General features: G+C 33.8%; 2 protein-coding genes across 3 annotated transcripts; one reads left to right on the top strand and one right to left on the bottom strand.

The window, feature by feature from the left end:
- On the bottom strand, positions 25–6,093 carry LOC18595927 (kinesin-13A). Of its 2 annotated transcripts, XM_018123667.1 has the most exons (13): positions 5,657–6,093; positions 5,149–5,464; positions 4,833–5,063; positions 4,191–4,385; positions 3,847–3,948; positions 3,329–3,406; positions 3,136–3,217; positions 2,600–2,759; positions 2,216–2,518; positions 1,473–1,691; positions 990–1,347; positions 838–903; positions 25–611 (listed from the first exon to the last, which is right to left on the bottom strand). In XM_018123667.1, the coding sequence occupies exons 3-13, from the start codon at positions 5,007–5,009 to the stop codon at positions 432–434; spliced, it is 1,920 nt and encodes a 639-aa protein (XP_017979156.1). In that variant the 5' UTR covers positions 5,010–5,063; positions 5,149–5,464; positions 5,657–6,093; the 3' UTR covers positions 25–431. The 2 variants fall into 2 exon arrangements, with proteins under 2 accessions (XP_017979156.1, XP_007024159.2); XM_007024097.2 differs by lacking the exon at positions 5,149–5,464.
- Positions 12,085–13,467, top strand: LOC18595925 (pyridoxal 5'-phosphate synthase-like subunit PDX1.2). Its single transcript, XM_018123474.1, has one exon. The coding sequence runs from the start codon at positions 12,321–12,323 to the stop codon at positions 13,236–13,238; it is 918 nt and encodes a 305-aa protein (XP_017978963.1). The 5' UTR covers positions 12,085–12,320; the 3' UTR covers positions 13,239–13,467.

The following is a 14,692-nucleotide window of genomic DNA, read 5'->3' as shown; positions in this document are numbered from 1 at the left end:
AGAAATATAAATGAAACAAAAACATGGACTAAATTGTCTGACACATATTTGAATAATGAATCAAATAACAATATCACTGCAGAACTTTACAATAGCATGCCAAAAAGCATGTAAATCCATTACTTCCTTTCGCCTATTGGCTATTTCTTGTTGAAGAACAAGAAAATAATAATAATAATAATAATAAAAAAAAAGAATAGCATTATGGAAAAGAAAGAGGGCAGGGTTTTAATCACCCTGCATCAATGGCGGTTACAGGATAACCGGTGGATCATCCGGCAAACTGCTGCGAAACCAAGTTTCAAATATACTTCCTTAAAAATCACAAAAAGAAAGGCCTCACCAAACCCATGCTTAGGCCAATCTTGCAATGTATTTCTGGGAGAAGCCAAATTAATAGTTTTGACTTCTTTCTGCACCGCGATAAGTGATTAATAGCCAGAAGAAGATACTAAAACATTATGCTCCTTTAAGCGCTTCTGAAAATGAGCCAAACGAGTTTGTAACTGCATAATGCCAGCAGCCTTCTGAGAAAGAATAGCATTCAATCTAGATATATAATCGTCCAGCTGGTTTCCAGGTTTGTCTGCTTCAACCAGCAGGTTCATCTCCTGCAAATTTTAAATGCACATTTAATAAAACTTCAACAGATGTACAACCCCATCAACATATAGGCCTCCAAATCATGCAAGCAGCAGCTCAAACAACATAATAAGAAAGATAAGTACTGCTTTATGAATTACGTAATAGCAAACCAATGAGGAAAACAATGCCTTCAGAACTCAGATTCCAGCAGGGTGAAAAACAACTTAAAAATGAACCGATCTAATTGTTTACCTCTTTGACAATATTCATAGTCTCCTCCACTTGTTTTCTATGAGCATTTACAAGATCTTCCTCTTCCTGGGTAAAAGCAATGCAAAAGCTTTTAAAATATAAATGAATTGCTTTTCATGTCTCTAACAATAATCATTATCTTGCAAAATTACCTGCAGGAGGGCATTCAAATCATCATCTGATTTTGAATGCTTAAAATCAGTTCTGAGTGGTTCCTTCCATTTGGTCTGACCGTTAGGCTTCCACAACTTGTCCTCCAAAGTAGAGAAACTGTATTGATCTGGCTTCACATTTTTCTTCCACATCGCTTTCTCCGGCTCATAGGAATCTTCTGATGCATCAAAATCATCTCTTTCATTTTGGTCAGGCCATGTATCATTAATATCATCCTCAAAGGTCGATGCAGTTGGTAAAACCGAAGATAAGGGCAGAGCAGTTGATTCTTTCAGGTTTAAGGTTGAAGATAATACATCCTTCTTAGGATTTCCCCCTTTTGAAAGGCTCTTCACCCTGGATGTAGTTTTACATTGCATGGAAGTCAAATGCATGAAAGGAAAAAGCAACCAAAAGCAACAGCAGAATAACTTTAAAACAGATGCTGAAGCAATTTTTTAAATCAAATATATCTTATTCACCTATCAGCATATCTTAAGGTGTTCAAAGTGTGTTCACATGACCCAGAGCTTGGTGAAATGCAAGATATCATAACAGTACGTGAATTGCCCATAAATGAGTCCCTTAGAACCTCTGTAAGTTTACTGCCTCTGAAAGGAATGTGACCCTGATCATTGTCAAGGGCTCTTATGCACTCCTTCAAAGCTAACAAGCTCTTGTTGATCTCAGCACCTTCCATTCTGCATAACAAATAGAAATGCCTAAATTAAACAAGCACATCTACAAAAATTAATTAAGTACACATCTAAAGTTTGTCCCACTTGAAGAACAATATTTGGAATGCTAGAAGTGAACATCATGAATTGGAACCAAATTTCATCTGCAAAAATATCAATTCTGGGTGTGTTTAGACTTCTTAAACACCCTCGTGCTGTGAAATGTTTGACTTTATAATAAATAATTACGTAAAACTAATTAAGAGGCCTAGGCGGCTAAGACACCTACATGACTTGGAAGTGATCAAGAAATTCTGGACCATTTGGCATAACTTATTGTCTCCGATATTTTTGGTCGGTTAGACAAATTTAGCTGCATATATGCAGTTACAATGCATTGCAATCTAACTTTAATATCAGATGCTAAAAACATTTCTTCTTTATTCTCAACTCTTGCCTCCAGTAATGCATCAAAATATCAAGCTCTGCAACTAATCTGCTCTACATCCATGGTCATACCATTTTGCAATTGAAAGAATGCATTGTACCTTGTCTGCTTATCATTATCCGTGGTATCTGCACCTCGTTCACTTCCAGCAAGATCAATAAAGGAGAGCTTGCCAACAACACGGGAAGGCTTTGATTCATTGCCATCAACAGATCTCTTAATAGCAAGCTGAAGTATGGCATGAGAACGGGAGGATTCCTCATTTGCACCTGTGGTACCGGTACTTCTTGTGGCATTTCCTTTCTCAATAAGCTCCTTAATAGTTTCTACATCTGATACTCTGTACTCTTGTAGACCCACAATGCAAACTTGCTGCTTACCATCCTCTCGCATGCAAAGTTTTCTGCGCAGAGAAGGAGCAGTTTTCAATGAAGTTAGAAACTAACAGCACTGACTGGTAAGGAGAAAGCTTATAACAACTTACTTCCTATCACTGAGGAGATCAAATAATTTTCCTCCATATATCTCAAAGAAGCTCACAAACAACTGAAATCCTTGGTTCCTGTATGTATGGTGCATCAACCTCAAGATATCACGAGAAGCTTTAAGGGGGAGTGGCTTCATAGTATAGGTTTTCCCACTTCCTGAACAAGAGAAAGACCTATAAGTGCCAGATGGCTTAGAAGTTGTAATTCAAAAATATGAAATGACTTCATGAAGCGGATAAATTTTAGTGTCCAACATGAAAATTTTGCAGCAAAACACAACGAAGGTATCCTTCAACCTTGCCAAATTTAGGCAGATTAAGGGGGCAAAAAAAAGGCAATTACCAACCATAATGATGACTCGTTTGTCTCGCAAATGACTAACATGATTGTGCAGAAAAAATACTGAGAAAACATATTCAGAACAATTTAAAATCATACAAAAGTTTCACTAAAATGAATAAATTCAAATTTTGGCTCATGCAAAATCAACTTCATCATAGAACTATCCAAGATCTTGGTGGCAGCTATTCACCTGTTTGACCATAGGCAAAACAAGTTGCTTTCGTGCGCTGAAAAATTATAGGAACTATGGGCTCCACAGTCTCACGATAGACCTACAGAATATAAATGAGACCAATATAGGCTGTGAAAAAATCATTCTAGGAATCCATGTCTTGTAATATATTCTTCCTTTATCCACTAATAAATTTATATCATCTACTCACCTCATCATTTGAGACCTCCTCATTCAGCACTGCATCAAAAACAAATTCATGCTTCTCCATGTATTCTGTTAGGTCAACCTACAAAATGTCAAGAATTAAATGCATCAAAACATGTATTATGAGGATAAATTGATACTCAAAAATCTTTATATGCTAGATGAGTAATTGAAGTGTGTCAAAAGCCAAGTGATAAATAAAAACAACATAAATGCTGCTACTTTTTGCATGACTAACACATAATGTTTCTTGCAAGAAAGACTAATAATCATTAGACACAGAACCTCTGAAAATATAATTGAACCTCCTTTGAGATTGCTGATTGCTGTATGTAACTGCTTAAAATAATTAAATGTGAAAACTGCATGTCATTATTCCCCATTCACATTTATTTGGGGCATCAAATTGGGATACACCCATTGGAGATTCTTTGGGTCATTTTGGATCCCTATGTTCTCATTTCACCCTTGTAGTACGGTATAATGTGGAGCTTATAAAGGATAAAAAATTTCTTTTGTTACCTTTAATTTGGTCTCATGGACTACTAGGGAATTGGAAAGTGTTTCTATAATATCTTCCTCATTCTTTGCTAACTCCTTTTTATTGAGAGGTCTCTTGCGCACCTGCAGTCAAAAAATCCCATAGAAACCTTAGGCCCAGTGGTAGTAGTAGTGCATGTAAGATAACATGATGTTGAGCATTATTTTACTTGCGCAAAGCATGTCATGCATGAATGTGGTTCAGCATGAATTCACAAGCTTTAACCAGCATCCACTGATCTTGCCGGTGTTGCATTCCTTTAGGGTGAAAATAGAACAAATTAAAAAGAGACAACTGAAGGCAGATCATCAGAAGGAGAATATACCACAACTTTGATCTTTGCAACTGAATTGGCCTTCTCTTTGTCTGAAGCAAAGCTTTTGAGGAGGCTATTCTCTGGCACACCACGAGCTCTGCTTGCTTGTTTGTTGTCTGAAATATAGGGTTCAGAGTCATCAAAGCTTCTGCCTCGAACAGGATTATAGAGAGAAGGACCATCGTACAGGTTGGGAACCGGCATCTGTCACCGATAGACAAAAAGCATCACCATAACTAAGCATGGAAAATTACACTACTCCTGATATGAATGTTTAAGTTTCCCGTGCCTTGGTGAAAGCAAAAATAGGTCTATCCAAAGCAGATGCAACACATTTTATGTCATTTAGTGTCATATACACTGGTCCAAATACTCATACAATTGAATCTCAAAAATTTTAACCTGCATACTCTTGGGGAAATAAAAGTACAAATATCATTTATGTTTATTGATGCTTCATGCTTGATGGACAGAAATAGAACTTGCATAGATAAAATGTAAGCCAACAACGGCTACTCTTTCACCAATTGAACTATAAACTCAGAGTGCATATCACACACACATATATAAGCCGTTAAGCATACATAGTACACATAAAATCTACACTCACTAGAAGACCATGACTCTTAGAAGAAATGTTGAGTGACCAACCTCAGGCAGGAGCTCTGTATCAAAAGAATGCAGATCTAGAAGACCAGGACTGAACTCACTGGGGGAGTCTCCACCATTCTTCCTCTGGCTTGACGGCCGTGAACTAACTGGAGGAGTTGTAGGCTCCGTGAAAAAGTCATTCCCCGTATTAAAACCCCTCTGCACATTCCTATACATTCTAGACCCTTGTCCTCCGCCTCCTCCAACTCCACCGCCATAAAAGGCATAATCCTGCTCTCAATTCAAGCCACAAAGGAGCACAATCAAGCATTTGAAATAATAACTACATTTGATCCATAAAGATCCAGAAACTAACCCTTCAATGTAAACCTTCTCTTCCTGAGTTCTTTTTTTGGCATTTTTTTTCTTCTTTAGTAATAGAACATCAATAGAGCATTAAACTTTAGCAGATTAATTATTAAATTTCTCTTTTTCTCGTAGTTTTTTTTTCTGGCAAAAAAACCTTATAATTTAGATCTACAAAAAAATTAAGAATTTCTCTATAAAGACGAAACCCCATTTGTACTCCAATAAAATGGCATCTAAAAAACTTCACTTTAATTTTTGTTTCAAAAAATACCAAAAAAAAAACTTTGACTTCGAGTAGCCGGCTTTCTTAACAGTTTTCCAAGCTGCGAAATAAACAGTCGAGAATTAAAATTACATAATTAGATCTAAAAGAATCCACACATTGTATTATTACTAAAAATAGCAATCACTTTTAAAAATAGATTGATATTTTCATTTTTTTTATGCATATCATCCGGAACCAAACATAAAAAATAAAAAGTTTACTTTAAAAAAATTAATAAAAATGTGAGAACCTGAAGAGGAGGAATAGAGTTGTTAGAAGAGTGAAGATGCTGAAGACCAGCAGACTGAAGCCATCTCCCATTCGACGTCGTTTCCAAGAAGTTATCTGAGTATTGTCTCTGATGGTGCACCTGAACCCCTGTCGAACCAGATCTCTGCCCCTGTCTCCCCATTCCGTTCATCTCCCAACTCTCTCCCCTCCTCTTCTCAATTATTTATACTGACAATAAAGGAAAAAACCTTCGATGCTTCGATCCAAAGCTTCCCTTTTCTCTGTCCCTTGTTTAAAAGAAAATGGACAAAATCAATGCAGCCGATCACCCGATTTACAGTTAATCGGATCTTAATCGGGTTTTTCCTGCTTAAAAAAAGAAAGAAGCTTCTCTCTTTCTCTAGCTTTGATTTAAGACAAAGACTCAGCGGAAGAGTAAAAGAGAAGAGGACCCTGTCAATTAGTGGAGGAGAGAGAAATGGTTTTGATTTTTGAATTTTGAAGACAGTTTGGAGACACGTGCGGCACGTGCTGCGGAGCGCGGGGCAAACGACGACGGATCGAGGGCGTGGTGGGTGGGTCCAGCGGACGGGGTTGTAATTAATTTGGGGTTAAATTGGATTTTTTTTGGGAATGGGCCTATCAACAACAACCGTCCCACATGGTGGGCCCGACGAATTAATCAGTTGCGCGCTTTTGAGTCTTCTCATTCAAAACTCCCACTTTGGAGGGATCCCTCTAACCCCCCGACACGTTTCAACTAATTGAGCTCCTTTTCTTCTTCTTTTTTTTTTTTTCTGAAAACTATAATTAAAATACTTTTAATTTATGAATTATAAAAAGTTAATTCATGGACAATAACACCATCAACTTTATGGTATTCCATGGATATAACTACGCCACGTAAATTTAATACATGTGTCATATAAACCTTTTTTTTTTGTATTTCCACTTGAACGTAAATTTTTTTTATTGTATTTTCACTTGAACATAATTTGTTTTAATTGAAAGAAAGAGGTTCGAACTCTGCTCTTTTGAGTAAAAAATCATATACCGATTAATGAATCAAATATTTCAGTATAATCACTTAAACATATTTATATATTATCTTTTTAGAATTAAAATGACATAATATTTTAAAAAATATCTAAACTATTTAATAAAATTTAAATAAATTTTAATTTTTTTATTACGTTTAGTAAAACTTTTATACCGTTATTTATAATTAATGATTGACTAACTGTTATTAGTCAAACATCACTTGTTATTTTTTATACAATGTGTCATTGATATGAAACATAAAAAATGTCATATGATTATGTTATTATACTACACTGATATATGTTATGTCATTATTCATTATAATATATTATTATATCATGCCATTAACATAAAATGATTTTATTAATAACAGTTAATTAACTATTAATCATAAAACTGTATTTGATTTAAAATAAAAATATAAAAATTTAATTAAATAAATAAAAAAAATGTATTTGAATTTTTTTTAAATAATTCAAAAAAATTTTATATATTACAACAATTAAAATTTTGTAAAATATCATGCAAAATATTACTCGTATCATTCATATGAGTTAATTTTTAGTTGGGTTGATTGAAAAATAGAATAAGCATTGATACCAGAAAAACAAAAGTTCAAAACCTGGGGGAATTGAGGGGGTAGGTTGTAATTTTCTTTTTTTTAAAAAAAAGAACATTCTGAAAAATTAGGCGTGATATCGTACGGCAAACAATACCTCAAACAGCCAATTTCACATAGATCTTTGCGACCAACATTCATTGGACATATGTAGGGTCCCACTCTAGATGAATAAGTCCTGTCGGCCCACTCACTTATTTGTTGGTCTATCCATCTAGCAGGTCATATCTGCCTTGCATTATACATTTTCTTTCATTACGGAAGGCTTTAATATTGTGAGGCCCAAAGTCCAATTAATACAAATTAATGTCAGCCCAATTTGGCCCAAGGCCTGGTATATGATAAATTCCCAGGTTTATTATATCCATACTTCTCCCAAATAGAGTACCAAATCCAAACATTGAATGTATACACGTTTTCGACTTAAAAGATATAAAAAAAATTATTTATAAAGAATAGGAGTGAGCAAGTGTTGGTTTGGTGGGTTTTCGATTCGATTTTTTGTAAAATCGATAAAAAAATTAAGCTATTCTAACCGATTGAACCGCATGGTGTCTAAAGTCGGTTTCAATCGGTTTTAAAGGGGTTTCGGTTCGGTTAAGAGGCAACGCAGCCTTTCCTTTCTTGGGCTTAGGCAGGGCAGTGGCAATTGCAGTGGCACCCTCAACCACTCCTTCTTTTCCCTCAGCAGCCTCCGCAGCCACGGCAGCTACAACAACATGCTTGGAATCCCTTTAGGGACATAGATTGGTCCATTTGAGGCTGGATTTCCTGTCTTTGGAAGTCTTGAGAACGAGTGGGTAGAGAAAAAAGGTAGGCTTGTTGGATTTGAAGGAGAGAGAAAGGGAGTGAGGTCTTGTCCATGTACTGTAGATGCGGCGTACGCTAGCATCAGCGATGATGACGGTGTAGTGCAAGTAGTCATGGTTAAAGGAAGCTTTGCTCTTGTGTAAGTGAGAGAGAGAAAGCTTGTTCAGGGCCCAGTTGAAGAATGGAAGAGAACCCACTTGGTTGGTGGCTGTTAGTTTAGGGTTTAGTATGAGAGGGAGAGGCGCCAAGGGAAGGAAAAATTAGAAGCGTCGGGGGAAAAGGGAAATAATAGCAACATAAGTGTTGCTTTAGCCTTTAAGGGGGTTTAATGAAAGGTAATTTTGTATTTTCCCACTTTAAAAAAAACATACTGGTCAGTTAATCGGTCAACTCAGGGGAGAAGGAGTCCCTCTCGACGATCGAGCCGATCAGTCGACAAGGTTAATCGGAACGATCGACGGTTGCAATAGCAATTGTCGTTACAATAACCGACGATTGCGATCGTCGTTACCTAATCTTAATAAAAAATTATTATTATAATTCATGAAAATTTAAATTTATTCTAATATTACTTACCATGGGCTCACATTTTTAATTTTAAAAATATACCTATTAAGTGAAAGAAAGTATTTATTTATAAACTCAAGATCAGTAATATTTTTTACTAATGTGAGATCCGTAACATGTACATATTTCTTTATGATAACCTCATTAATTATATACCTAAGCATACACATGTCTAGATGATAACTTCATTATATGTAATAGGTAACATTAAAATTTTAAATTAGCTTGATATAGACAAAAATAAGTAACTCTCTCCCATTCCATAAATTTCACCACTTCCATCTTAAGATTATAAAAAATTGGAGTCTCTAAATGCTAAGCATTAGGTATTCTCTTGGGACAAAACATACATAATATTACCCTTAGGTGACGTTTGGTATTTTGTTAGGAATGTAATTATTAAGTATGTAATTAATGGAAAGATAATTTTATAGCATTTAGTATAACATGAAAAAGTGATCATTGTAAGGAATATAATTGTTGAGAAAATTATATTATAGTGTTTGGTTTGGAGGTATTTTATTGAAAATGTAATATAAATTTTCAAAATTAGCCTTATGTATAAAAATATAAAGTTGAATTAATTTATATTATTTTTAATATAAATTTTTAATTTTTCAATTTTATTATTAAAATATTATGATAAAATAATATGATATTTGAATATTAATTATTTAAATATTAAAATATGTGAAATTATACAATATTTATTTTTGGTAAATTAGTTATGTTTTAAAGAATTAAATTATTTAATTTAAACTTTTTATAAATAAGTAATTAATTTAAACAACTAATTAATTAGTTAATTGATAAATTTAATTAATTTAAAATAGTTAATCAATTAATATTAATGACACATTTATAAAATCAATTATCATTTCCATTTAATTTGTATACTCTTTATTTTAAAATTCATATATGATTTATCAATTATATATTTAATTATTTTTTATTTTATTCAACTAATAAAATCAATTTATTTGGCATGTAGAACTCCCAGTTCGTTTTTCTTTTTTGTTTTTTTTCTCCTTCCTCCTCGCACGCACCCATCATCAAATAGTCGTGGGTAATGCAAAGTCCTCTAACAGCAGAACATCCAACACAGGCAAAACAAATACAATCTCCAATCAAAGCTTCATTGGCAGCAAACCAAGACAAAAATAGAAAATAAAGACATGAAATCAAGAACCTAACCTCTATCAGTGATGAATTATTAGATATGATAGATAATCTATAAGACTTCAACTTCGAACAATCAGACCTGATATATGCAAGATCTGAAAATATAAACCACATATCAACTAGCCACCATCATCTTGGACCACAAACGCTAGCAAATTTGATACAGGTGAGCGGCTAGGCAAGAAGAAGAAGGAGGTGATGATGATGATGATGAAGAGAAGGAATTGCATTTGTAATGGGAGGGAATCAGATACCTTTTGCCCATTGTAATGACATTACAACGGGAAGACTTTACAATCTATTTTAAACAAATCAAGTACTGCAACGTGAATACATTTATTTAAAATACAGAAAATGTTCTCCATAAGCCGTATACCAAACACCCCCATAATTTTACTTGTGCAATGCAATTCGATTTCCCATTACCATATATTTTTTAGGAAAATAAAAATGCAAGGGAAAGGGTATATGGTATTAATTACAAAATCTTTATTGAAGTAGGAGTGCCAGATTCGTTTCTAACATAGAAAAAACCCTGTCTATTGATCTGTGGGATAATATGTAATCATAACTTATATGTGATTCTGGTTAAAGAAAACTCTTTATACTATAAAAATACCTTTGAGTGTCAACATTTGATCCTCTTGTTTATAGAAGCTTGTGTTCGCTTTCAGAGGCAAAAGTTCACACCAGAGTGGCATAGATGCCGATAATATCTATATGGGTATTTGAGTATTTAGATTTGATTTGGGAGAATGAGACAAAAGGGATATTTTTTTTCAAAAACTGTCCATTTAATATATATAAATAGTTAGTATTAATATGTAAAACACATATATATATATATATATATATATATAGGTATATATGTGTTTTACATATTAATACTATATAGGGACAAAGAGAGAAAGAAATACACATATAAAATCTGTTACATGATATAAAGTAAGGTTCCTAAGGCACCATAATTGGCTGACAATTTTCAGCCAATTAAGGCCCTAAGGCCTTATTTTATTTTTAATCCATTAAAGGAAACAGAAAAAAAAAAAAAGGAAAGGAAGAAAAAAATGATCTAAAAATATTCTTATTAAACAAAGAAAAAATTGCGGCATAAAAATATAAACTAAAAAATAAATAAATATATGATAAAATAACATATTTAGAATATTTAATTACTACATAATTTATAAAATCATATATGAACTTTTAAACAAAAAGAGTGTCAATTAACTGATAATTTCATGATAATAAAAACTAAAAATATATAATTTAAATATTTAATTAAAATGTAAATGTTAAAATTGATTTTAATTTTTTATTTTATTTTAAAAAACTAATTATTTTATTTTTATATGATAATATAATATGCTTATATGTATACTTAAATAGATTAAAAAATAATTTATTTTGTACTATTATTTTTGTATTCTCGGAAATGAAAGAAATGAAGATGGAGAATGTGTAACATGAAAATAAGAAACTAATTGATTAAATAAAATTAAAGAAGGTTAAATAATAAATTTAAAAAATTTAAATATTTATATTTATATATAGTATTCTTACCTTATGAATAGTGATCTGATGAATGGAAATTATATTCACGCTTAACTTTTTTGGTTTGAAGATTAGAAACCAACTCTTTAATAAGAGAATACATATACTTATCACTAAACAAAATAGTTAACTGCTAATTTTCATCTTTTACATTGCATTTTATTCAATTAGTTGTATCTAAAAATAAACTCTTAGAAAGCTTAATTGATTATATCAACTATATTATGATTAATAAAACAAAAAACTAAAGATATATAATTAATTATTTTATGATATCTAAAAAAAATCAATATTTTAAAAGTTAGAAATTATTCAAACAAAATAATTTTATCCCATAGCAAGACGTTGGGAAAATTTTAGTATAATATAAATTATATTTGTTGGTTATTTTGAAATATTTTATTTTTTATCCCTTTAAATTTTCCCAACTCTTTATTAGAGTTAAAAAAAGTGTTTTGCTTTATGCATCAACATTTAATCAAATATTTAAATGTGCAATTTTTAAAATAATTTAAGACCATTCTATTCCAACTAAAAAAATAATTATCAATGAAATATTTGATTAAATTATTATCTATTTATCTTTATGTACAAGTTTTATATTTAATATTAATAATTATTATTACATGAACCTATAAATTACATAAATAAAATAGTCTTGTCTGGACCTTACAACATGGAACCAGAGCTGGGACAGAAGCTTCTACACATTTCCTTTCCCACCGGCTAAATAAACCCATACCTTTGAACCTTCATTGAAACTTCTGGAAACAACCCAACACCGCCAGGTAGCGCCTCTTTTATACCCTCCCATCGCCCATCCCTTAATCAATCCACAAACTCAAAATCAGGGAAACGTAAAACGCTACGGCTTCCTCCATTGAAGCAAATCCACAAGCATCTGACAGCCATGGCCGAAGACGGAGCCGTTACACTCTACAACAACACGGCCATCACTGACGCCAAGAAAAACTCCTTCTCAATCAAAGTGGGCATGGCCCAAATGCTCCGCGGTGGCGCCATTCTCCAAGTCTCAACCCTCAGCCAAGCCAAAATCGCCGAAGAAGCAGGCGCCTGTTGTTTAGTTCTAACCGAACCCAATTGCCAAGGCATTTCGCGCATGCCGGATCCTTCTCTCATCAAACAAATTAAACGCACTGTTTCAGTCCCTGTCATGGCTCGTTCCCGCATCGGCCATTTTGTCGAAGCCCAAATACTCGAACGAGTCGGAGTTGATTACATTGACGAAAGCGAGGTTTTAGCTATAGCTGACGAAGATAATTTTATTAACAAGCATAATTTTATATGCCCTTTTGTTTGCGGCTGCAAAAACCTCGGCGAGGCGTTGAGGAGAGTGAGGGAAGGAGCTGCCATGATTAGAACACAAGGGGATTTGTTAGGCACTGGTAACATTGCTGAAACTGTTAAGAATGTCAGGTCTGTGATGGGTGAAATTAGGGTTTTAAATAATATGGATGAAGATGAAGTTTTCGCGTTTTCCAAGAAAATTGCTGCCCCTTATGATTTGGTTGCTCAAACTAAGCAAATGGGAAGGCTGCCGGTGGTGCATTTTGCTGCTGGTGGGATTCTGACTCCGGCGGATGCTGCATTGATGATGCAGTTAGGGTGTGATGGTGTTTTTGTGGGATCAGAAGTGTTTGATAACTGTTCTGATCCGTATAAGCGTGTTCGGGGGATTGTAGAGGCTGTTAGGCATTATAATGATCCTCATGTTTTGGTCGTGAATAGTTGTGGATTAGAGGAGGAGATGGCAGGGCTTAATGTTACTGAGGAGAGGATGGAACAGTTTGGAGAAGGAGGGGCTTGATCAAGTTATGTATCTTGGTCGTTAAGAATATGAGTCTGGCTTTTTCTTACGGCTGTTGTTGTTTTAGTTTTGCTAAGGTTGACGATTAAGATATGCTGTATTTTATATGTTCAACTCTTTGAGAATATAAAACTGAAATGAAGTAGAATAAGTTGGTTAATCAGTCTAACTGTTTATGTAATTAGTACATTTTTTTGTTCATTACTTAATTTTGGATAAGATTGATTCAGTGGTTGTTTGCTATCCAGTGATTACAGATTCCCAGTGTCGCCATACTGTTGACTGACTTGGTTAAGAAGTTTTTTTGTTTTGTGTAATTAAGCATTCTTTCCTTTCCCCCTAGGCTAACATGATAGGATGTTTGCTCTCTGTTTTGTACTTTCGATTATGGCTTTTTTTTTTTTCTTTTAAACTTTTACAGATTAACATCTCTGAGCTAATATAGAGGAGAATCACAACTGTAATATTAGTTGTGTATGTTTATTGGTAGAATTGCATAACTGGTAAGAACCTGTTGTTATGAACAAAAATCACACAGCTATTGCTTCACAGGGCTTCGAGTTGCCAAATTCAGTTTTGATCCTATAACTGAAACAACAGAGTACAGACCATTGTTAATTAGTCCATAGCATTTCTCTGTGCTTCATTCATAGTTACCATCGCCTGGTAGACTTTTTTTCTTCAATGCAAATGATGCATGCTAATGTCTCCAAATAGATGCATCCAGTATAGCTGCTACAATTATGGACCTGATTTTGAAAGTCGTTTCTTCTTTTGTGGCTTGTTTTTCTTTCACACTGTTGCTATTTCACATTTATGGTTGCACAAGTAACTCAGTATTCATCATATTTATCAGCATTTCTAAATAGATGCTTGGATGTCATTTATCTAAATAACATGCATAAAGATTGCACTAGCATGCTGGGAACATCTCATTTTGAAGTATGTGAGTTGTTGAGGATGCCAGTCTAACAAATAAGATCATGTAGATGTGCTTTCTTGTTTCAATTTATATAAATGAAAATCGGATCCAAGTGTCTCAAGACAATCCTATACTCCAGGCTTTTCTACTTCGTCTCTTTATACTTGTTGGTTGATCCTGTTTATATTTTCTCTGAAACTTGTAGAATTCACAAAACAATACCTTCTTTCCTTGTTCCTTTAACCAATGTTTATGTAGATGGCCAATGGCAAAGGTAACAACCCAGAAAACTTAATCTCATCTGCACTCTCATTTCCCTGTTGCTTCATTCTGATTCACCAATCTATAAAATTGCAGCATAGTGGAGTTGCAGCGCAAAATTTCTAGTCATCGCTGCAGGGCTTTGCTGAAGAGGCAGGATCATGCTCCAAGCTGTTCACTCTGGGTCACCATGCATGGCTGATTCATATCTAGTTAAGCAAATCTAATGACTTATAATGACAAGAGTCTGTGCAAATACCAGAAGCAGTCG

Source organism: Theobroma cacao, chromosome 6 (assembly GCF_000208745.1).
Source record: "Theobroma cacao cultivar B97-61/B2 chromosome 6, Criollo_cocoa_genome_V2, whole genome shotgun sequence".
Taxonomy (NCBI): Eukaryota; Viridiplantae; Streptophyta; class Magnoliopsida; order Malvales; family Malvaceae; genus Theobroma; species Theobroma cacao.
The sequence above is the reverse complement of the archived record's forward strand: the minus strand, read 5'-3'. Positions and strand labels throughout refer to the sequence as shown.